Source organism: Dipodomys merriami, unplaced genomic scaffold, assembly GCF_024711535.1.
Source record: "Dipodomys merriami isolate MVZ:Mamm:240054 unplaced genomic scaffold, mDipMer1.0.p SCAF_5, whole genome shotgun sequence".
NCBI lineage: Eukaryota > Metazoa > Chordata > Mammalia > Rodentia > Heteromyidae > Dipodomys > Dipodomys merriami.
This window is the reverse complement of record NW_027206068.1, coordinates 6,818,994-6,844,578: the sequence shown is the minus strand read 5'-3', so window position 1 is coordinate 6,844,578 and position 25,585 is coordinate 6,818,994. Positions and strand designations below refer to the sequence as shown.

Genomic DNA, 25,585 nt, shown 5'->3' with positions numbered 1-25,585 from the left:
TAGTGTAAAAAGAAAATGAAAATCATCTGTAAGTCCTATTACTTGGGAAAATCATCACTTTGTTGCTGATTCTTATCAGACCTCTTATCTAAGAATGTGATTAAAAATGCTTTTTATTTTTCATTTTATTAAAATGGGGTCAAACATAGAAGTCTCTTCTAACCTACTTCATTCTCTTAGGAATTCCTTTTCTCCTTGAAGCTAGACCCCGGTGCCTGTGTTAGGTCCTATTTCTGAGTCATGATAGATTACTCAGATAGATTACTATAATGCTCTGCTTTTGTTTTCAGGTTGGCAGCCTCGATGGTTCCTTCTCTGTGGGGGAATATTGTCCTATTATGATTCTCCTGAAGATGCTTGGAAAGGTTGCAAGGGGAGCATCCAGATGGCTGTCTGTGAAATTCAAGGTGAGAAACAAGTGACTTGTAAGTTTTTTTTTTTTTTCCTTTTTCTGGAAAAGTAAAAAAGCCCCTTGGTGACTTTCTTTGCTCTCTCTCATAGTACAGATCAAGCTACATTGTGTCAAGTCATTGCAGGAAAGATTTGTAAATCAAACCTAAGTCTAAGTCAATTTTTATAAGGAGATTGGTTAAAGAATGATCAAAGTAAATTAGAGCAATTTGCTTAATCATTCAGCTAGTAGCTAGTACTTATTCCTTAATCATCTACTTACCTGGGCCAGTAACTACTATATTTATATGTGTGTGTATATATATATATATATATATATATATATATATATATATAGTTTGTTTTTAATAGAGTATCAAACTCACTCTCTCTGTCTCTACTGCCTACTCCCAAGTACCTCTCAAAGTAAAACAAAAATATAAGCCTACACTTGAATTTGCTATCTTGAGACATGATTAGAATATGTGCCTTAGATAGCAGATTAGATGGGAATGCGGGGTGGGGGGAAGGAAATGTGAAGAAAAATGTGTTTTGCTTATTTCTTCTCCCAAAAGGATCTGGGGATTTTTGCACTTACGGTCTGAGTTGTCAAGGATAGTAAAAGTACGGAAAAAAGTATTGAGGAAAAGTATTGTGGTCTTGATTGCCAAATAATCCAAAATGTGGTTAAAAATGTGCTTTTTATCTATTGACAAATCCAACTATAATATTAAAAAATCATTACTTGCTGGCTTGTATATTAGACCATATCTAGATAATATATAAACAGGTTTTATTTGCTTAATAGTTTTGGAGGTTGAAAGTCTAAATAGCTTGGTGCTAGGTCTGGTGAGGGTATCTAGGTGAAATACATCATGGTAAATGACATCACAGTGGAAGCTTGTGCAAGAGGAATAGATCACATGGTAAGACAGGAAAGTAGAGAGACTGGGGAAAAAAACCCTGTCTTCTTCCTTTATAATAGCCCCCAAAGTACTAACCAGAGGCCTATAAGAACTTAATTCTCCAAAAGTAGTGTCTCTGAGTACCTCCTCACTAAACTACCACCACTTATTACCACATTAGGAACCTTGTTCCAACACATGAGCTCCTGGGAGGGTCCTACATTCTCTTTGGACCAGAGCACATACAAACCATAGCAGAACGCACTGAGGTCGTTTTGCCTCAAAGCAGCAATACTTAAATTGGGTGATTGTTTTCTGGTAATGCTTTGACTCTTTTTTTTTAATCAGCAGAGCTGTGTAGATTAAATAGAACTTTCTGTGAACTAGAAGAGTTAGTGAGCCTTTACCTGTGTGGGAAGAAGGCTTCAGTAATTCCAAAGTTGGGTGGGTAGAAGCTACCCAAGCACAGTTCTTCTAGGTCACACTCTCCTCTGCTTGCTTCTAGTTTATTCTATAGATAACGCCTGCACTGCTTGCTCCTAGTTCATTCTGTAGATAATACTCGCATGGACCTGATAATCCCTGGGGAACAGTATTTCTACCTGAAGGCCAGAAGTGTGGCTGAGAGACAGCGGTGGCTGGTGGCCCTGGGGTCAGCCAAGGCTTGCCTGACAGACAGTAGGACCCAGAAGGAGAAAGGCAAGTATGGATTGTCCTCTGATGTGAGAACCTTGGGAATCACCCACTGGTTCCCTTATTTGTTATCATGTCTCTGACTACCTAGCCAGCACTTTGTATCATATAAATGCTATGAATCTCAGTAGGTGCATTTCATAGTACTTAGAGTGCAAGCTTTGGAACCAAACACACCACCTGGGTTCAAATAATGGCTCTGTAGTTTATTGGCTATATAATTTTCCCATAGATCATTTAATTTTTCTGAGCCTTAGTTACCTCATCTTTGAAAAACAGATAATAGTACCTACCTTGGGAGGATTCCTATGAGTATTAATGATGATATGAAATGATGTAGTACCCAATCAGGAAAGAGTGGCTGAGTTAGAGAAACTTTGGGTAAGGATTTTTTTCTGTAGTAAAATACCCTGTTCTTCCTACCTTTCCCTGAGGTTGGCTAGATACGTAATTACCAGATTGCGGCTGCTTATGCTCACTAACTTGACATTAGATCTTTTGAAAACCATGGCATGACTTTTTCTTTTTCTTTGGACTGGAGCAAGAGTGCCCAAGGTTCACTGCCTGACTCTTCCTTGCTGCCATTTGTGCCCTGCAGATGTGTGTACAGTGGAAAGGATTGGTTGGAATGGAATGAGGTGGGAAAAACATATTCTAGGGAGTGTTTCTCATAAAGATTGTAGCACGTTTTTAACTCTTCAAGTAGACCTAGTACAATGGCTCATCATTGGTTGTTTTGTTGCTACATCAGGTATATATTTTTGAAGCTATTGCTTCAAAAATTATGAGTTATGAGCAGGTGGTAATGTGCAGCTTTTCATGGGAAAGGACACAGAAGTGGTAATAATTGTAGTAGAGCCTCAGCACCAGGGTGTCTCTGGTGGCTGTGCTGATAATGGCTGGGTGCCTGCCATTAGTCCAGACAGACAGCATGCTGAAGCTGTTTTCAGCCAAAATGACAAGCTATGTCCTTGGTGCTGATAGGACATAAGAGAATACTGTTTCCCAGGTATGAACAGAGTGGTGCAATCACAAGTTCATCACTCTGGCCCTGTCTTACATAGGAAAAACTCTGTGTCAGAGCCCTTGACTCTGCTTCCAATTCTGACTGGATGGTTCAGATGCAGTGTTGTCTCCTGTACTGGTCATGTCTTGATAAATAATGCATATTACGTCACCCATCATTGCACTGATCCTTTTTCTATTCTTCTTGCTCCTATATCTTTATTGATCACATCTGTAACCCATACTACAAAACTTTGATTTTTTTACATAAACTATATATTCCACTTTTTTCTTTGGGGTCAGAGTCAGGTCTTGGGGCCTGAACTCTGGGCCTGGGCACTGTCCCTCAGCTCTTCAGCTCAAGGCTAGCGCTCTACCACTTGAGCCACAGCGCCACTTCTGGCTTTTTTCTTTTTGCTTATGTGGTGCTGAGGAATTGAACCCAGGGCCTCATGCATGCAAGGCAAGCACTCTACCACTGAGCCACCTTCCCAGCCCCTATATTCCACTTTTATATAATATACTAACTAGGAAATTGGTTATTCATTCCAGTACTCTATTGCCATTGTTTCGTTTAGAATTTGCTGAAAACACTGAAAACTTGAAAACCAAAATGTCGGAACTAAGACTCTACTGTGACCTCCTTGTTCAGCAAGTAGATAAAACAAAAGAAGTCACTACAACTGGTATTTCTAACTCTGAGGTAAAGTATTATTTTAGTGTTATTATTGGTATTATACAGGAAAAATAGCATAAAATTGCTTACTATCACAGAATCTCTATCTTGGAATTTACTAAGTTTAGAAGAAAATGTAGAAAAGTGTGCTTTGCAACATGTGAAATATAGAATTTTCCTTCCTGAAACAGTTTCAGGATTAATTGATTGAACTGATCTTTTAGCTTCAGAACTGACATACAAACTATGTTTCTTCCCAGTTCATACTATACTTTGAAAATAGTCTTACCTGTCCTACCCAACCATTTCTTAAGATGTGGTTAGTAAGAGGTCAGCCCAGTGCCTGGCAAGGTTAATTACTACTTTTGATGAGATTGATAGGACTTCATCACCGTAAGTTTGGTGCTTTGGAATGGCCTATTGCTTTCAGTTTTATTTTTCTCCGTTTTCAGCAAGGATTGCATTTTTTAAACTTTCACTTGTTTTGGATTTTGAGACAGGCTTTCACTATGTCGCCTAGGCTGCCTCAGTCTTCCTGACTACTGAAACTATAAGTGTTTGCCACCATGCACAGTTGAGGATTGCTGTTCTCAATGTTTATTACTAGATTATGATACATTCCCCCTAGAGAACACTAACTGTTCTCCATCAGTCTGTGTATTGAATAGCTCACACTAACTTGAGAGTGCCTCTGCCATGCTTTCAAGAAGTTATAATCAACAACTTATGTCTGTGACATGAGGAACATGCAGGTTTTCCTTTAATTCTCACGGTGTAGAACACATACCATACTTATTTTAAGGTCTTTCTAATGAAAGTGGTTTAACTCCTTTTCAGTCACTTGCATTTAGGCTTTCTTACTCATCAGCTGCCTTGTGTTAGCTCCACCCTGCTGGTAGAAGAGGAGCGAAGAGGAACACCAAAAACAACAATCCTGTTCATGCAGAGTTTATACTTGAGAGCAGTGATTGTTCATCCAGAGTAACTGGATTCCCCAAGAGACATTTGGTAGTATCTGGAGGCATTTTTTTGGTTGTCCTGATATAGGGAGTGTCACTGGTATCTAGTGGGTTAAAGGCAAGAATGCTTCTCTATTATCTTACAATGGATAGGAAAACTGTACTCTTGTACATCTTCCCTCCCCGCGGTCCCCCTCCCTGCGTCCCCCCCATACCCCCCCTCCCCCAGCAAAAAAAATTAACTCAGGCCAATGGTTGAAATGTCTGTGATACGATGTAGAAAAGCTTTAATCTTGAGATTAGGGAAAATGCAAATAAAGCAATCTTACAAGTGCTATAGGAGCTTAATGAAAGTATGGTCCATCTCAGAGTCACTTGGAGCTTTATTGGCAATTTATAGACTTAAAGCCAGGAGTTTGGGCCTCATGCCTATAATCCTAGCTACTCACGAGGCTGAGATCTGAAGATCTTTATTCAGAGTAAATCTGGCACACAAATTGGAGAGATTCTTATCTCAAGTTAACCAGCAAAAAGCTAGAACTAGAGGTATACTCAAGTGGTTGAGTATCTATCAGCTGTGAGAAAAAAAAAAGCCAAGTGAGAGCACAAGGCCCCAGAACAAATTCAGATTTGAGAAAAATGTAGAGACCAGTAAGATGTTTGTTTTCCTCACTCTTTAATTAAATGTGTAGCTTTAGTTACTTGAGCAATTTGCTAATACCAGCATACACAAGAAAAATGCTCACTGTCAGCTACTGGTAGCTCATGCCTGTAATCTTAGCTACTTAGGAAGCTGAAAGCTAAAAATCACTGTTCACAGCCAGACACATCCATGAGACTCTTATCTCTAGTTAGCCAGCAAAAAACTGGAAATGGAGGCACGGCTCAAATGGTAGAGTTCTAGCCTTAAGCAAAAAAGCCAAGTAAGAGCTTGAGGCCCTGAGTCCAAGTTCTAATATTGGTACACACACACACACACACACACACACACACACACACACACACACACACACACACACACACACACACACACACACACACACACACACACACACACACACACACACACACACACACACACACACACACACACACACACACACACACACACACACACACACACGAAAGCAAATGATGCATGATTTCTGGAAGTTTTATGCAAGTCTACCTTAGAATCTCACCAAGTACTATAACATTGTTGAGCTGAGAAAAGATCCTTTTCCCTGCCATTAGTGGTAGGTATGTATAAAGGATCTGACTCGGGGCAAGACTTATAGATGGTAAATAGATAATTTTACTTTTTTTCCCCAGTAATATCTTTAGGTATGGTCTTGTAGACAAAAATTCATTTTTATTGTCTTTAAGTAGTTGTATAAACTAATCAGTTTATAAGTACAATGCATCTTGATTGATACCACCCCTCCCATCATTCTGATGTATGTATTTACCTAGCAAAAAGGAGAGAACATTATTATTGTTAAAAAAAATCTCTAAGGACATAACACAGTTGGGCTTTTTCTTTTTCTTTCTTTCTCTTTCTTTTTTTTTTTTTTTTTTTTGGCAAGACAAAAGAATCTTCACTGGTTGTTTTCTAGGAAGGAATTGATGTGGGAACTCTACTCAAATCAACTTGCAATACTTTTCTAAAGACCTTGGAAGAATGCATGCAGATTGCAAATGCAGCTTTTACCTCGGAGCTGCTGTACCGGACCCCTCCAGCATCACCACAGCTGGCTGTGGTCAAATCCAGCAAGGTAAGAGGCTAGCACAGTTTAGCTGCAAAAGTGTTTTATGAAAAGTTGAAAAGCTTGAAGATGTATTGTTGTTGCCTAATACTTTTTGAAAGGACTAACTCCTGTGCTAGCCCCACTCTTTATCAAAGTTATCTGAAGGAAAGGATTTCTCTGTAGTGTTACACTCTCATATTTATCATAATAGTGTACCATAATTTGCTGTTTACTAACAGTTAACACTTAATTTAAATTTCAAAGAAAGTCAACCATCAGGAATTTGGCTATGATAATTAAGTCTTTGAAAAAAGGCCACCTTCTCTCTCCCTCTCTCTCTCTCTCTCTATACACACACACACACACACACACACACACACACACACACACACACACACATATGCAATTTGTGTATGCTTATTTGATTTAGTCAGAGGGGAAGTTGGAATCAATGATTGTATTTGACAAGGTGTAAAATTGTTTCTGTTCAGTAGAGCAGTGTATGTTATGGCTGTTTACCAGTTTCTTATGTGATAAGTTTCTAAATAATGCTCTATTGTAACTTAATGTGTATAATTTATTTTCTTTGCTTCTTTTAAAGATTAAACATCCTGTTGTTCCAGTTCATACTTCATTGGAAAGGTACAGTCACATCTTTTTCCTTTCTATAAATTAGAAAAAAAGGTATGTTTATTCCTTGTTTAAAAAAGGAATAATATATATAATCAAGTAGTGGCTTGGCCCATGATTTAAGATAATACCAGAAGGAAACCATTTTGGTTGAGCTTGAAGCAAAACATTCCTTGGATTCAACAGTAATGGGAAAATGCAGACATTTGCCTTGAGGTATGGATCTCACCCATTATGTCCAATAACTTAATCTCTTTAGTGTTACTGAAGTGTTATAGAAGAGTTGAATATTGAGAGTGCTTTTATCCAGGAAAGAGAATATAACTACTCTTTTGTTTAAAGATAAAAATTTCAGGAAGCTTTATAAGCTGAAAAAAATAATATAAAATATAAATTACCTCCATTTCTTGTAAGTGCTTTTTCAATTAAAAAAATCATACACACTGGTCTGGGGTGTAGCTTAGTTGTAGAGCACTTGCTTAGCATTTATAAGGTTTCCTGTGCAGTCCCCAATGCTGGAAAAAAGAAAAAGTGCCAATTTACATAGTCATCAGGGTCTTTTTACCTTATGTTGTGTGTGATGTCCATGTAGTACAGATCTTTATTATTCTGTATTAATTTAATAGTTCATTCTTTTGAATACTATTGTTTCTTCTTTATTATTCCCAATTTGGTTTCTAGTCTTTTTTTATAAATGCTTTTTTTTTTAAGTTATTGCCTCCAGATATACCAGCATTTTTAATTGCTTGGCTAAATACTTTTTTTCAGAAAGTAACAAATGCTTTTCCTTGTGTCACCCTTTATTTTTATTAGAAGAAAATATTTTTGTTCTATTCTAGGTAGGTAGAACCACCTATAATACGAGTTATGATTGCCCCATTAACAAATAGAATAAGCTATTTCACCTGAATGTTAAATAGTTTTTTTCCTGATATCTGGTCATTCAGAATGTGTTGTAGTTACAGGACTACTCTGCTGACCACAGCATTTGGCTTCTGGGGAGTTAATTGCTAAGCATACAGGTATAAGTGCTAGTGTTCAGATAAAGCCTCCCAGGAAGAAGTTAAGACAAACAATTAAGTGTTAAATGTGGCACCTGGAAAAAGCTAATTGAAAACCAAAAAGCTGTCAATTACTATTTCCTGGTGCTGGCAGGGAACCGAGAGATGGGTAGTCAAAGAAGAGTATAGGAACAGCCATTAGTGGCTCTTTTATTTTAGAAATGCACAAGTGTCCTGTTTACTCAGTAGGCAAACACCTACTTGCCCTGGTCTGTAAGAGACTGAGAGGTTTTGCATGGGATTAACAATTCTGTTTTGTAATCAATGTTAAAAGGATTTGATGACTATAAGCCCTTTCCCTGTCAATCAGAATAACATCGAAGATCCATCACTGCCCTTACTGATTTTTTTTTCTTTAAAAAAATTTTAGGCAAATGGAGTTGAACAGTTGTGGAAATGGATCTTTAAATATGGAGATAAATGGTGATGAAGAAACCCTAACGAAAAATGAAAGTCCCTTGTATTTGAAATCTGCAGAGATAGACAGCAGCCTATCAAGCAGAGAAAATACAGAGGATAATTTAACAGGTAAAAAGATGTAAAGTCTAAAGCAAACCACTGAACAATAGAAAACTCAGGCATTTGATTCATTCTCATTCTAGAACACTTGATAGACAGTAGCCTGAGATGCATATTAAGAGTCTCCTAAGGAGGCTAAAGACTGGGTAAGACAGATTGGTGGAGTCACATTATTCTGTCATCCTATCTGATGAGGTGAGAAGGGAATGAATGTTCTTGGCTGTGACGTTTATGGTCTTCAGTAAACAGATTTAGAGGAGTGTACATACTTGACAGACTTTTTGCTGGATCTCAAAATCCTTTTAACTTAGCAGTGTAAAGCTGGTGACTCAAGCCTGTAATCCTGTCAGTTCTGGAGGATCTGAGGATTGGCAGTTCAAAGCCAGCCCAGGCTGCAAAGCCTAGGAGATTCTTATCTCCAATTAACTGGTAGAAAAACAGAAGTGGCACTGTGGCTCAAAGTGGTAGTACACTACCCTTGAGCAAAAGAGCTTAGGGACAGTGCCCAGGACCAGAGTTCAAGCCTTGCAATTGACAAAACAAAACAAAACACAATCTGTAGTTTGACTTGTAAATTTGTTCCATTGACACTAACCATAAAAACCCTTTCTTCAAGTGACTCAAAAGTAATTGTATTGGATAGAGTTTTAGTTGTTATTAATGATTACTAAAATTAAAATTGTTTTCATCTGTCCTGAAATAAGAAACTCAATTTTTCCTGGTTAGTCAGGTAAGAAATATAGTTTTAACCTTTTGAAAATCTTAGCCATTAACTTAAGAAAAGTAACACACATTAAAGTCTCGAGTAAATACAAGAGAATTTCTTTCAAAACACTGTCCTATATTTGACTCAATAGCAATATTGAGTAAATATATTCGATCTCTAGGAGTATTTCTTCAGGGAATAATCAGATTGTAGACAAAGATCTATGGACAGGTATGTTCCTTATAGGGCACTGTAATAAATTTTCATTACTTTTGGTAGTTACATTTTATAAGGTCACTCAAAATACTGAATTAGCAAATACTGCTATTGATCAATATGAAATCCAGAATTTTTATGCTGCAAACATTTGGCTGTAATAATTTTTTTTAAAGTAAGGAGTGGCAATACTAGGATTTGAATTCAGGGCCTTACTCTTTCTAGGCAAGTGCTCTACCACTTAAGCCATGTCCCATCCCTTTTTACTTTAGGTTACTTTTCTTTCTTTTCTTTTATTTGGTTGGCCGTGGGGTTTGAACTCTGGGCCTGGGCTCTGTCCCTCAGCTCTTCAGCTCAAGGCAAGCGCTCTATCACTTGAGCCACAATGCCACTTCCTGTTTTCTGAGTGATTTATTGGAGATAAGAGTCTCACAGACTTTTCCTGCCTGGGCTGGCTTTGAACGGGCGATCCTCATATCTCAGCCTCCTGAGTAGCTAGGATTACAGGCCTGAGCCACCGGTGCCTGGCTTTTAGGTTACTTTTATTATTATTATTTTATTAAGCAGTTGTACAAAGGAGTTTCAATTCAGAAGGCAGGTTATGAATACAGTGCATCTTGATCAGTGTCATCCCTTTCATTGTTCTTCCTTAACTTTAGACCGTTTTTCAGATAGGATGTCATGTTTTTTGTTTGGGCTGGTTTTGCACTATGATCTTACTGATTACTACTTCTTAAATATCTGGGATCACAGATGTAAGCCAACATGATCAGCATTGGTCATATTTTTATCAAATAATCAATACATAATCTTGTTTTATGTTTTATTTTTCATTAATACATTAGGTTGTATAGAATGTTTGTACTTAATAGAATATAATGTTTATATGTATGTGTATATATAGATATAGATTTATATACAGCTGAGGCATTAACACTGACCATGTAGCCAACAGTACTATATAATTCATGCCTCAATGAAACTAATCTAAAACACGTATTTTGTCTATGAGTCACATTACAGCCTTCTTGTCCTTATGTGCATTGAACAACACAACACTTAGGACCCTTTTAAATAACAAAATCAACACTAAATGGGCAGAAAATGTGGCCCTAAGTAAGGACATTTGTTTATGATATGAGTCCTAAAATAAGAAGGCAGAGCATCAGTTTGTTCCCCCTCAGCTAAGAATGTGTGCATCAGGAGACAAGATTTTCAGCACTCTGTACATGTCCACAAACACCTGGAAAAAATGCAAGCATTGACTTTGGGATTAAGAATAAATGTCAAGTTGTCATGTCGAAAACAAACTTTACAACTTTGTTGGGGGTCGGGGGGAGGCTGGGAAGGATGTGAAGGGTAAACAAAGGAGGAGGCTGAAATGCTTGATAAGAAATGTACTCATTATCTTGCCCATGTAATTGTAACCCCTCTGTACAGTATGTTCATAATAAAAAAATTAAAAAAATAAATGTTAGCAAGTAGGCAAACTCACAAATATGGAACATGTTCATAGTGAGGATTGACTAAAATAGTAGCATTTTGGAAGGTACCTAAATGTGTTCCATATTGGTATGATGTATTATTACAATCATTGAAATCATATGTTGAAGAATAGTGAATGCAATGAATGATAATGAAATAATGGTGCTGTACAGTGAAAGTGCAGATACAAATATATGAATTAAGCCCATTTTGTGTGTGTGTATATATATGTGTGTGTGTGTGTGTGTGTGTGTGTGTGTGTGTGTGTTTGTAGATATATATGTATGTGCCCTCTAGTTAATAGAATTTTACGTGTGTGTTCTGTAGGAATTTTCACCAATGACATTGTATTAATTTTTATAATAAATGTATAATAGATTTGTCATTAGTATTTTCTACTTTGCAGTACAAGGTAACATAATGAAGAGCAATGAAGAGGAAAACCTGTGCAATCATGACAGTGACTTGGCACAGACTGGATCAGACTCAAGTTTTTTGCCAGAATCCCTCTGGGAAGATGGCAAAGAAGTTATCCCAACTTTCTTTAGTACCATGAACACAAGGTATGCCAGACCCACTAAATCACTAACAATTCCATAAATGTTTTCCTTCTGAAAAATTAGTCATAATAATCCTTTCAGATGATAGTATATTCTAAGAGAATGGAGAATGATATATTCTTGATATACGTGGTAAATAGCAATGCTGCTACTGAATAGTGGATGAAAAGGAATTGAATTATTCAGGTTTATTCTGTGAACAAACGAGCTTATTCTGGTATATTGTTTTTTGGAAAAGCATGTTAATAGACTTTTCTAGCACTGAAACCATCTCTAGGGCACATCTGAGTAATCAGGTTAAGTGGTTTTTCCCTATAGAACAATAGCTGTTTTGATGACTATCTCTGAACTGCACAATTTGTTCTGTTTTCAATCTTACCTCTTCCATATCACCCAATTACTTAGCTTTAGTGACATTGAACTTCTGGAAGATAGTGGCATTCCTACAGAAGCATTCTTGGCATCATGTTATGCTGTGGTTCCAGTATTAGGTAAGATTGCCACAGTTGCCTTGCATTTATTTTAGAAGTAAAACAATCTTATAAAATATAAAATAACACTATAAAAAATTGGGCTGGGAAGGTGGCTCAGTGGTAGAGCACTTGCCTTGCATGCATGAGGCCATGGGTTTGATTCCTCAGCACCACATAAGCAGAAAAAAAAAAGCCGGAAGTGGTGCTGTGCTCAAGTGGTAGAGCACTCGCCTTGAGTTGAAGAGCTGAGGGACAGTGCCTAGGCCCAGAGTTCAGGCCCACAACTGGACCCCCCAAAAAATTGACATAAGTCCTCTTTTTTAACATTTTTAATTATTATTATCTTTAAGTAGTTGTATAAAGAAGTTCCCATTCTACAAAACAGTACATGAATGCAAGGTGTCTGACAACATTGTCATCCATCGTTCCTAACCCATCCCTTCTCTCACTTTTCTTTCCTTTTTTTTTTTTTAAATTGAGGTTAGGTGATTACATAACTTTCACCTATTTCACAGTATTGTGGAATAGTGATACTTAGTTAAAGTCACAAACACATTTTAACCTTTACAAGACAAATTGAAAATGACCCTTCTTAAATAGCTAAAAACCAAAAGAAAAAACATAATGGAATTCTAAAAAATACTTGGTTGACATAAAAGAAAGCAAGTCAAAACACATTTATCTTTTTAAAAAGCCAAAATAGGATAACTAATATGTTAAAAAAAAAAAAGGGTGAGATCCAGCCTAGGTTCAGAGCCAGCCTAGGTAAGAAAGTCCTTGAGACTCTTATCTTCAATAACCCATCAGAAAACTGGAAGTGTACTGTGGCTCAAACAGTAGAGCGCTCGCCTTGACGTGAGGAGTGCACGGACAGGGCCCAAGCCCAGAGTTCAAGCCCCACAACCAACCAAAAAAAAAAGAAAAGAAAGAAAGGTCTATTCATTGATTAAAAGTCACAAAAAAGAACAAAGAACCAATAGGAAACTAAATAACAAGATGGTGTAAATAAATAGCGAGTCCCAGCTATGGAGTTCACTGTTTTAATAAATGATAGAAATGATAGCTTGATTTCAATACCTATAGAAAAATCATTTTATAAAACTATTCATGACTATAAAAAACAATTGTGAGCATGAAGTAATCAATCTTTGTATATACTGTGGATAAGTAATTGGCAAATAGAATAAGGTACTTTAAAAAGCAGCACCAAAAGCCAGGTGCCAGTGGCTCATACCTATAATCCTAGCTACTCAGGAGACTGAGATCTGAGGATCACCGTTCAAAGCTAGCCCAGGCAGGAATGTGTGTGTGACTCTTATCTCCGGCTAACCACCAGAAAACTGGAAGTGGCGCTGTGGCTCAAGTGGTAGAATGCTAGCCTTGAGCTGAAGAGCTCAGGGACAATGCCCAGCCCCTGAGTTCAAGCCTCATGACCAACAACAACAAAAAGCAACAAAAATCTGGGCACCAGTGGCTTGCACCTGTAATCCTAGGTACTCAGGAGGCTGAGATCTGAGGATTACAGTCAAAGCCAGCCCGGGCAGGGAAGTCTGTGAGACTCTTATCTCCAGTTAACCACCAGAAAACTGTAAGTGGCACTGTGGCTTAGGGACAGCACCCACTCCCAGAGTCTAAGCCCCATGGTCACCATCACCAACAACAACAAATAGCCCCAAAAGCCTTAAAATTTTAAAAATGAGGGAAGGAGAACAAGTTTGACAAGAAATGTAGTTACTACCTTACTTATGTAACTGTAACCCCTCTGTACATCATCTTGATAATAAGAAAAAGACTAAAAAAAGTCTTAAAATTTTAAATCTTATTTCTAACAAGACAAAACTATAAAAAACATTGTTTAGAGAAAATTTGACAACAAGTGATTTTGTGTGTAAGTATCATACTATGGACTATTGAACAAGAAATCAGTTTCCTCAAATTGGTCTCCAGTAGAATGTATTATTAATAAAAACACATAATTTTAAAAAGGGGTGTGTGTGTGTGTGTGTGTGTGTGTGTGTGTGTGTGTGTGTGTGTGTGTGTGTGTGTGTGTGTGTGTGTGTGTGTGTGTGTGTGTGTGTGTGTGTGTGTGTGTGTGTGTGTGTACAGGGGCTTGCACTCAGAGTCTTTTGCTCTTGCAGTGTTTTTTTTTTGTTCAGAACTCATGCAGTACCAGTTGAACTGCACCTCTGGTCTATCGTTTTGCTGATTCATTTGAATGGAGCCTAACAAACTTTTCTGCCAGCACTGGCTTTGAAACAATATCTTCTAGGTCTTAATTTCCTGAGTGACTAGGATTTCATCCTATGTGTCTGGTAGCAACCAAGTCTTTCTAATAGAAGTTAAAAAGCTTAAATTTATCCAGATAAACAAAGGGCCTAAGAATTGCATAATGATTTTTAAGAGTCTAAAAAGAGACTCATTTTTATAAACCAGATGTAGTATATAATAGGAAAAGGTGTTGTGTCAAGCTTTTGAAGCATATGTTTAGAAAGTAATTTACAAGAAAAAATTAAAGTTGTTGTGGAAAAAAGGTAACTTATTACAGCAAAAACCTGTTTCATTATATGTATATATAGTCTACATACCAGACAGTGCCTCAAGCCAGCAATCCTAGTAATCCAGGTTACTAAGCTCTAAGGGTCACAGTTTAAAGCCAGTGGGGCAAGACAAATCTGAGAGTCTCTCCTCTCTCCTCTCCAATTAACAGAAAAAAATGAGAACTAGAAGTATGGCTTAAGTGATATAGCATTAGCCTTGAGTTACAAAAACAAAGGAGTACAAGGCCCTGAGTTTAAGCCCCAGTACAGGCACCCAAACCAAGCCAATTTCCACTTGCATCTAATTGCTTTTTCAAAATGTTTTCGATCCTTTTAGACAAACTTGGCCCTACAGTGTTTGCTCCTGTAAAAATGGATCTTGTTGGAAATATTAAGGTGAGTATACTGGCTTGTCTTAATCAACTTTTAAATAAAAGAAAACGTTTCAGTACTTTTTGTTTGATAGGTAAAAAGTAAAACTGGCATTATAAAAATGTTTTAGAGACCCCTCCTCAACATGCACCTGTCATCTTATATGTAGTAAGAAGTGTAAAATAGGAGACTTTTGGTCCAGACGTGGCCAAAAAAACCCCAAAACACCAAGATCCTGTTTCTAAATAGCTAGTGCATTAAAGGGCCTGAAGGTATGGCTCAGCAGTCAAATGCTTGCCTAGCCTGAGAGACAGAGAGAGAGAGATAGAGAGAGAGACAGAGAGAGAGAGAAAGAGGAGAGAAGAGAGAAAGAGGGAAGAAGGGAGGAAAAGAGGGAGAGAGAGAGAGCAAGCTAGTACCTTTCTCATGTTCTAATTGATCATTGTAGAAGTAATGAAATCTTTTTACTTTATGATAGAGGCAAACAAGCTTGGGAATGGAGGTGAAAAGTACATTTAAAAATGAAACCAGACCAACTATTTAAAGAAAACAAAATACATTTAAAGAATGACAACAGGATTTCCTTTTGGTGTATCATTTAGAGACTCATGCATGTATTAGCACTGATTCTGTACTAGTTAGTTTTAGACAATGACCAGTTACAGTTTTCCAAAAAGTATGTTGATATAAATAGCTTAGTTATCAATGGTTTGGAACTCAAAAGACCCAACTTCCATGTGCAGCTGTGAGGCTATCAGCAACTCATCAAATTTCTCGGATTCCCTTCCCAGTAAAATGAGAGTACTGCATATATTATTTCCAACTTTTAAAGTTTATATTTCTTTTAAAAAGGTAGATTGAATGTTGCCTTCTTGAGAATACATTGAATCTCTGTCATCTTTATCTTGATTTCAATACCTATAGAAAAATCATTTTATCAAAGTATGTATGTCTATAAAGAACAACTCAGCATGAAGAAATCAATCTTTGTATATACTGTGAATAAGTAATTGGCAAATAGAATAAGGTACTTAAAAATATCACCAAAGCTTTAAGAATTTTAAGCTTATTTCTAATAAGACAAAACTATACAAAACATTGTTTAGAGAATAGGACAAGTGATGATTTTGTGTGTGTGTATCATACTATGGACTATTGTACAAAAATAAGTTTCCCCAAATTGGTCTCCAATAAAATGTATTATTAATAAAAACACAAAAGGCATGTGTGTGTGTATATGTGTGTGTGTGTGTGTGTGTGTTTGCTTGTGTATACATGATGAGATTGCAGTGTAAGGGATTTCTGTAGCCATAGCTCTTCTGACTCTGTATTTTGAGGGAATTGTTGTATGGAATTCCATTCAAACAAATAATGGTTAAGTTTTATCTCAAGATGAGTGGTATCTTCCAGACAGCTATAAGAACTGCTCCAAGGCAAAAATACTAAAGAACAATACTTTAAAAACCTAGAACTAGGCTGGGCATGGTAGCATATACCTATAATTTCAGCTATGTGGAAGACAGAGATTGGAGGATCAACAAGGCAAGTCTAGGCAAAAAAATTTGGGACACTTTAAAAGACTAGCCATGTGGGATGATGCAGGCCTTTAATCCCAGCAATATTAGGAAGCAGAAGTAGCCTCCTATCGCTTCTAGACATTGTGAGGCTAGTATATGCAAAAGTGTGAGACTCCATCTAAACAATAAATTGAAACAAACAAACAAAAAATGATGGGGTAGACTCAACTAGTAGCAAGGGGAAGGCCCTGAGTTTAAACCACAGTACTTCCCAAAACAAAGCCTTGTGACTGTTGACTTTGAGTAAGCCTCAGAATTCTCAAACAAAATATTCAAATAGTCTTACAGGCTTGCTCAGATTTATGTCTCAATACTATATTCAGGTCCTTGGTAACTTTTACATTTTTGAACTTAGATTGTTTTCTATTTTTCCTCCAGAAGGTAAATCAGAAGTATATAACGAACAAGGAAGAGTTTACTACCCTCCAGAAGATAGTGCTGCATGAGGTAGAAGCTGATGTAGCTCAGGTTAGGAACTCCGCTACTGAAGCCCTCTTGTGGCTGAAGAGGTGAGGCAGTTGGGTGGGGCTGCAATTAAAATCAGTGCAGTGGAAATGTTACCAGCAAAAACATTGTCCTACAAAGTTTCTGAACCAATCGTCTAACCAAATTGTGTAGTGTTTTCTAAAACAAAAGAGCAAGATCTTTTTTCATCCCTCTTGTTGGTGATAAATATTGATAGTGCTCCTATTGTGTGTGTGTACACACATACATATATACATGCATATATGTTAATCTTTATATAATAGGAATCATAAATGACAAGAGTATTATCTATATATAAAATATATTTTTATATATTATATAGGATATGTGCCAATTTTATATGTGCACATATGTTTATAAATGGATATATTTATATATACATACATATGTATATGTGCATACATATATATTGTAGATATTTATTATAATATATTTTGTTTATATACATATATGTATATATAATAAATATATATATTTATACATGTATGGGTAAACATACATGTATGTATGTTTACATATATAATGGGAATCATAAATGACAAACTTTTTTTTTCTTAAATTAGTGATTCTTCAACTTTAGTGGCTCCTAGTAGGCTTATTAAAAACACTGGACATGGAATCATGGTTTCTAGTCCTAGGTACAAAGTGGGCCCCAGAATTTTATTTCTAATAAATACCCAAGCAATGCTGAAGTCACTAGTTTAGAACCAAATTTTGAAAACTATTGCTTTGGATATGTCATGTGGGATGAGGGAAAGGTTCAGAGCATCCTAAGTGAAATGACAGAGAAGAAACTTCAAAAAGATCACCTCATGGTCTTGACTGTTTACTGCTATACCCACCCAAGACATTACTGAAACAGAATATAGTGCCTGTCAATTCTAGTGCCTCATATAAGTGAACTTTTAAAATATTTTTTCCTTGTTTTTGTTTTAGAGGTCTCAAATTTTTAAAAGGATTTTTGACTGAAGTAAAAAATGGGGAAAAGGATATACAGACAGCCCTGAGTAAGTGTCTTTTACATTTTGATATATTGATCAAATCAGATTTGATCTTCGGCTAGAGTGATGATCTGTAAGAGGAGAAGAATTATGGGGGATATTTCTGCTTCTCAGGATTTGATTTTGTTTCTTTTCTTATCTCATTATTACTCATTGTTTCTTTTATGAAAGCTTTGTTTTAAAAGGACCCATGCTACAGTGACTGGGTAATCTTGGTCTCACTTATTAAAATTAGTATATCTTGAAGTACTGAATTAACAGAAAGCCATACCTTAATCTTAACAAAAGACCTAATATTTATTAAGACTAGTTTCCTTTAACCTAATCTTCATATTCAGAAGTCTTCAGAAATCAGTATTCAAAGGAAAGCTAATTTTGGAAATCATAGACGGAAGGTGGAGGTGGACATCTTGGTGATGAGTTCTGGAGTGAGCTTATGGGTTGATTATCATACTCCTCAGATGTTGTAGGTATCTATCTTGAATTGGGACAGGTATGACTGAAGAGAGCCTTGATCAGAGGAGACCATCCTATATTTTTATTGTGAATACCTGCAGTATTGTAGGCTTTTAATATACACTGGGCAGGTGGGTTGAATAGATGAATGTTTCTGTCAGATCACTTCTGGAAAAAATACATTAAGACTTGGAAGCACTCTCCTAGTGCCTCTAAAGATGTGGCTGAAGTCTCACTCTTGCCCTGTGGAAATCCTCCTGGCATGAGTCTTGAGGGCTGTGTGTTTGAAGGGGAAGTGTGAAATTCCCTATCATTTTGAAGTCCTCCAATGTTGTATTAGAGAGGTCCACACAGTTATTTGTTGATTAGCAATTATTATAAATAGTGAAACGAATTATTTAAATACTTCTGGTAGAAGGGAGAACCAGTGTATTCTTTGGATTTTTCTCCCCATTTTTGCAAATATGTTTTACCTTTTTCTGTTAGTCTTAGGAGATTCTTATCTCTAAGATTTCCCAGGTCCACCTGTCTAGAAATTGCTAGATATTACTGGTTTTTTGTTAAGAATTCAGACAACTTAATCCTTATATCAGTTCTTACATAATAAAAAAACTGAGATTAGGAAAGATTAAAATACTTGCTTTAGAGGATTGGAAATTGGGTCACTTCAGGACCCTTCTCTTAAAGGTCCTCATTTTTCCCACAAATGGTCTTTTTTCACCATCCCTAGACCATAGTATTGATCCTTAAATTTCCAGGATAGTCTCCCATATGTGTCTTGATTTTAAGTTCTAAATGTATTACATTTATTGTTTCTACACAGTCTTATCTGTGGAATTTTATGGCGTGCAGAGTAGGATCATAAACTCTGGAGTAGCTCCCTGGGTTCCACCACCATTACTGTTGTGCTGTAAGGCTAATTACTTCATTTTTCTGTGCCTCAGTTTCCTTATTTTTTTTTTCAGTTTCCTTATTTGTAAAATGAGAACAGTGATACTATTTTCCTAAGAAGTTTGTTGTAAAAATTAAGTAGGTTCTTAAAGGGGGAAAAATTAGAAAAGTATTAGGAAAATAAAAATATTTAAAGAGATTAGGTTCTATCATTACTACTTTTTCTAACTTTTTTTTTTTTTTTTTTTTGGTCGGTCATGGAGCTTGAAGTCACGGTCTAGGCACTGTCCCTGAGCTCTTGATTGTACTTTACCACTTTGAGTCACAGCTTTACTGGTTTTTGCATGGTTGATTAAAAAATTAGGGTCTCACTAGGACTTTCCTGTCGGGTCTGGCTTTCTTCAGATCTCAGCCTCCTAGGTAACTAGGATTACAGGTATGACCCACCAGTGCCCCCTGTCCTTAACACTTTCTAAAACAGGGCTTTATTATCATAAATTGGTTGCACAAGGGGAGTTTCATTGTAACATTTCCATACATTAATACAATATAGTTTATCAACCACACCCACTCTTACTCTCTGCTCTTCCCTTCTTCCTTCTGGTTTCATTATTTTATTTTCATATATGATATAAAGTATTTTGACTATGTTCACCCTCATTCTTCCTCTCCATTTATACTCGTTCCTCTCGCTGATAACCTGCTCCCAACAGAGCCTATGTAACTTTACTCTGCTTCCATTCACTTCTTTAGTGCATATTAATTTTTTTGGGGGGTCCAGTCGTGGGGCCTGAACTCTGGGCCTGGGCGCTGTCCCTCAGCTCTTCAGCTCAAGGCTAGCTCTCTACCACTTGAGCCACAGCGCCACTTCCGGCTTTTTTCTTTTTGCTTATGTGGTGCTGACGAATTGAACCCAGGGCCTCAGGCATGCAAGGCAAGCGCTCTACCACTGAGCCACCTTCCCAGCCCGAGTGCATATTAATTTTATACCAAGGGATTTCACAAGGTATTTCACGTGTGCTTTTATTATATTTTAACCAGAAAAATCTTTCTCTGTTGCTCTTTTTTACTTCCTCTCCCAGCCCCTATTCTTTTTTTTACTTTTTTTTTTCCCCCATCATGAAGCTTGAACTCAGGGCCTGGGTACTGTCCCTGAGCTTGTTTGCTCAAGGCTAGATCTCTACTGCTTTGAGCCACAGCACCACTTCCTATTCTCTGGTGGTTAATTGGAAATAAGAGTCTCATGGACTTTCCTGCCTGGGCTGGCTTCAAACCACAATCCTCAGATCTTAGTCTTCTTAGTACCTAGGATTACAGATGTGAGCCACCAGTACCTGGCCTTAGCCTTATTTGTTTAACAGCTTTCAGTGAGATTTCTTATGCCTACTTTTTGGAAGACACTGATCTTTTTTTTCTTTTTTTTGGGGGGGGGTCCAGTCGTGGGGCCTGAACTCTGGGCCTGGGCGCTGTCCCTCAGCTCTTGAGCTCAAGGCTAGCACTCTACCACTTGAGCCACAGCGCCACTTCCGGATTTTTTCTTTTTGCTTATGTGGTGCTGAGGAATCGAACCCAGGGCCTCAGGCATGCAAGGCAAGTGCTACTACCACTGAGCCACCTTCCTAGCCCCAGACACTGATCTTTCAATATAATTCCCTGTTCATCATTCTCTTCCTCTCCCTCAGCTATGCGGCCCCCCCCCCCCCCGGAAGTCCCCCAGTCACAGTCAAGTTCTCTCTATATGAACGTACATATGTATATATAACTATATACTTGTATGTATATGTATATGCATGTATTTGAAGTCTAGGTTCTACAAATGAGTGAAAAGATGCTATATTTAGCCTTTTGAGTGGCTTTATCTACTTAACTATGAATAATATAGTTTCACTTTATGTCTGAGTAGTATTCCATGTTATATATGTACTATGTTGGGTTTTTATTTTTTTATTCATTCATTAGTTGTTGAGAACCTTGGCTGATGCTACTGTTTGGCTATTGTGAACAAAGCTGCAATATCTGTCATGTATATTGATTTAGAATCTACTGGGTATTGCTGAAGAGTTGTATAGAAGGTCATAAGTGTTTAATTTTAGTCTTTTGAGAAACCTGCAAACTGGTATCCATAATGGTTGCACTAGTTTACATTGCCAGAAAGTGGGGGTGGAGTAAGGGGAAGGATCTTTGACAGCTTGTGTTGATGTTTGTTTTCTTGATGATTGCCATTCAGACTAAGGTGAGTTGGAATGTTGATGTGTTTTTCATTTGTATTTCCCTCATAACTGAGCATGTTAACATTTTTTTTAATCTAATTTTACTATCGAGGTGATGTACAGAGAGGTTATAGTTACATATGTAAAGTAATGAGTACCTTTATTTTATTTTATTGTTAAGATGCTGTACACGGGTTACAGTTACATGAGTAAGGCAATGAGTACATTACTTGTCGATCATTGTTACCCCTTCCGTTCTTTGTTGTTTCCCTTCACTCCCCTGCTTCCTACACTCCTCCATACCTCCTCACCCCCCTGCAACATTGTAAAGTCCATGTCCTGTGGGTATCCTTGTTGTAATAGGTCATCCTGTGTCCTTGTGTCCTTGTTTCAGCATTTTGTTATTCCCTTTCCCCTCCCCAGATTAGACAACGTATATACAAGATGCAGGGTGCCAAAATCAAGTAGAGTGACAACAGGGGCTATGACACAGAGGAAAGAACATACAAAGGAAAAAAAAATAAAAATCAGATGGTACACTTAAAACAATAACAATAAAGACAGACCTCTTGTGTCCATATCTTGGGGTTCATTTCACTTAGCATCCTCTTATATGGTCATTTGAGCTTTTCAGCTCATCTGATAAGATTATCCTATATGTATACTAATTATTGCAAATAAGGGAAATCATGGGACCTAAATTTCTTTGGGTCTGGGTAACTTCACTTAATATGATTTTTTCCAAGGCTTTACATTTCCTAACAAATGGGGCAATGTCATTCTTTCTAATGGAGACATAGAATTCCTTTGTATATTTATACCACATTTTCTTGATCATCTCATCTACTGAGGGGCATCTGGGTTGGTTCCATATTTTAGCTATGGTAAATAATGCTGCAATAAACATCGCTGTGCTGGTAACTTTAATATGACCTTGTTTGTGTTCATTTAGGTAAATGCCCAGAAGTGGGATTGTTGGGTCATAGGGGAGCTCTATGTGTAGTCTTTTGAGGAACCTCTGTACTACTTTCCAGAGTGGCTGAACAAGTTTACACTCCCACCAACAATGTAGGACTCCCTTTTGGCTACATCCCCTCTGGCATCTGTCATTATTAGATTTTTTTTTTAAATAGCCATTCTAACTGGGGTGAGGTGGAATCTCACCCCAGTTAAAAAAAATTAAAAAAAATTTTTTTAATTTTTTTTTTTGGGTCCAGTCATGGGGCCTGAACTCTGGGCCTGGGCGCTGTCCCTCAGCTCTTCAGCTCAAGGCTAGCGCTCTACCACTTGAGCCACAGTGCCACTTCCGGCTTTTTTCTTATATGGTGCTGAGGAATCGAACCCAGGGCCTCGAGCATGCAAGGCAAGTGCTCTACCACTGAGCCACCTTCCCAGCCCCTAATTTTTTAATTTTTTTTTGTACTTTTTTATTGTAAAAATACTGTACAGAAGGGTTACAGTTACATGAGCAAGATAATGAGTACATTTCTTATCAAGCATTGTTGCCTCCTCTTGTTTCCCCTTACCATCCCTTCCCTCTCACCTCCATAACTATCCCCCCCCTGCACCCCTCCTCCCCACAACATAGTGTCTTGTACATCTCATTGTTACAATGGGTCAACTTGTATCCCTATTTAAACATTTTCTTTTTCCCTTCCCCTCCCCAAATTAGAGAAGTATATATACAAGATGCAGGGCACTGGAATAAAATACAGTGAAAATAGGGTTATACTGTGGTGGAGGAACATGCAAAGAAACAAACAAACAAAAAAAAACCACACAGTACATTATAAATATGTTAGAAACAATAGCAAGAAAGAAAAAAAATTGTGTCCCTATCTTGAAGTTCATTCGCTCAACATCATCTTATATGGTCACATGTACATAGCTTTTGACTTTTTCTGCTTATCCTAGACATGTACTAGTTATTGCAAATAAGGGAAACCATGGGACCTATGTTTCTTTGGGCCTGGCTTACTTCAGTTAATAGAATTTTTTTCCAAGTCTTTCCATTTCCTAACAAATGGGGCGATGTCATTCTTTCTGATGGAGGCATAGAATTCCATTGTCTATATATACCACATTTTCTTGCTCCATTCATCTATTGAGGGGCATCTGGGTTGGTTCCATATGTTAGCTATGGTAAATAATGCTGTGATAAACACAGTTGTGCTGGTAGCCTTAGTATGGCCTTATTTGTGATCGTTTGGGTAAATGTCCAAAAGTGGGATTGCTGGGTCAATCACTAGCCATACAACAGACAAGGGTCTCATATCCAAAATATACTTGGAACTGAAAAAATTAAATCCCCCAACAACAAATCTCCAAAGAAACAATTGCCCAATAAATAAGTGGGCTAAATACTTAAAAAGAAACTTCTCTGAAGAGGAAAGAAGGATGGCCAATAGACACATGAAGAAATGCTCAACCTTTCTAGCCATAAAAGAAATGCAAATCAAAACAACATTGAGATACCACCTCACCCCAGTTAGAATGACTATAATCAAGTACTCTAATAACATCAGATGATGGAGGGGATGTGGCCAGAAGAGAACCTTACTGCATTGTTGGTGGGAGTATAAACTTGTTCAACCACTTTGGAAAGCAGTATGGAGGTTCCTCAAAAGACTCCACATAGAGCTCCCCTATGATTTGCATTTCTTTTATGCCCAGAGAAGTTGAGCATTTCTTCCTTCTTGTTTCCTCTTCAGAGAAGTTTCTCTTTAAGTCTTTAGCCCACTTATTAGTGGGGTGGTTGTTTCTTTGAGGACTTGTTTTTGGGTGACTTAATTTTTTGAGTTCTAGGTGTATTTTAGATTTGAAGCCCTTGTCTGTGGTATAGCTAGTGAAGATCTTCTCCCAGTCTTTCTATTGACCTTACCATCTTTGTCCTTTGCCATGCAGAAGCTCTGCAACTTCATGCAATCCCATTTGTCCAACCTTTCTTTGATTTGCTGTGTTTCTGTATCTTTATTAAGAAAATTTCAGCCTGTGCCAAGACTAGAGTTTCTCCTGTTCCTTCCTGTAATATTTTCAGGGTGTCTGCTTTTACTTTGAGGTCTTTGATGCGTTTGGAGTTGATTCTGGTGCAGGGTGATATATAAGGATCTAATTTTAGTTTTCTACAGGTATTTAGCCAATTTTTCTAGCACCATTACTGAAGAGACTATCTTTATCCCATTGTATTTTTTTGGCTCCCATATCGAAGATTATGTGGCTATAGGTCTGTGGCTTCACTTCTGGGTCTTTGATTCTATTTCATTGATCTTCAGGTCTATTCTTGTGCCAGACCATGCTGTTTTGATTACTGTGGCTTTGTAGTATAGTTTGAAGTCTTGTATTGTTATTTCTACAGCACTGTTCTTTCTGCTAAGGATTATTTTTGCTATTCGGGGTCTTTTTTGTTCCATGTGAATATTTGGATTGCTTCTTCAATTTCCTTGAAGAATATGGTTGGGATATTGATGAGTATTGCATTGAATTTGTAGATAAGCTGGCAGAATTGCCATTTTCATGATGTTAATCCTCCCTATCCAGGAGTATGGAAGGTTTTTCCACTTCCTTAGTTCTGCTTTAATTTCCTTTTTCAGGGTTTTAAGGTTTTCATTACAGAGGTCCTTCACTTCTTTAGTTAAGTTTATTCCTAGATATTTTATTTTTTGTGGGGCTATTACAAAAGGAGTTGCTTTCCTGATTTCAGCTGCGCTCTTCTCGTTATTGGCATACAGGAAAGCCACTGATTTTTGAGGATTTATTTTATAACCTACTACTTCACAAATTTTCAAATCAGCTGGAGTAGCTTGGGAGCAGATTCCATGGGGTTCTTTAAATAGAAGATCATGTCATCTGCAAAGAGGGAGAGTTTTACTTCATCTTTCCCTATTTGGATCCCCTTTATGTTTGCATCTTGTTGCTGTAGCTAGGCATTCTAATACTAGATTGAAGAGAAGTGGAAAGAGTGGGCATCTTTGTCTTGTTCCCGAGTTTAGAGGAAATGACTTAAGCTTTTTGCCATTAAGTATAATACTGGCTGTAGGTTTGCCATACACG

At 37.4% G+C, this 25,585-nt stretch overlaps 1 protein-coding gene across 2 annotated transcripts in view; it reads left to right on the top strand.

Moving 5' to 3' along the window:
- The window catches only part of Plekha8 (pleckstrin homology domain containing A8), a 62,753-nt gene that overhangs the window by 15,791 nt on the left and 21,377 nt on the right, over window positions 1–25,585 (top strand). Inside the window, exons 2-12 of one of the 2 annotated variants that reach the window (XM_069996015.1) lie at window positions 291–407; window positions 1,839–1,994; window positions 3,572–3,696; window positions 6,224–6,382; window positions 6,957–6,997; window positions 8,417–8,574; window positions 11,379–11,535; window positions 11,938–12,023; window positions 14,880–14,938; window positions 16,870–17,000; window positions 17,914–17,984. In XM_069996015.1, the coding sequence (XP_069852116.1) occupies window positions 291–407; window positions 1,839–1,994; window positions 3,572–3,696; window positions 6,224–6,382; window positions 6,957–6,997; window positions 8,417–8,574; window positions 11,379–11,535; window positions 11,938–12,023; window positions 14,880–14,938; window positions 16,870–17,000; window positions 17,914–17,984 (1,260 nt within the window). Of the gene's footprint in view, window positions 1–290; window positions 408–1,360; window positions 1,614–1,838; window positions 1,995–3,571; window positions 3,697–6,223; window positions 6,383–6,956; window positions 6,998–8,416; window positions 8,575–11,378; window positions 11,536–11,937; window positions 12,024–14,879; window positions 14,939–16,869; window positions 17,001–17,913; window positions 17,985–25,585 lie in introns of those variants that run through there. The other variant, XM_069996014.1, reaches the window with a different exon arrangement.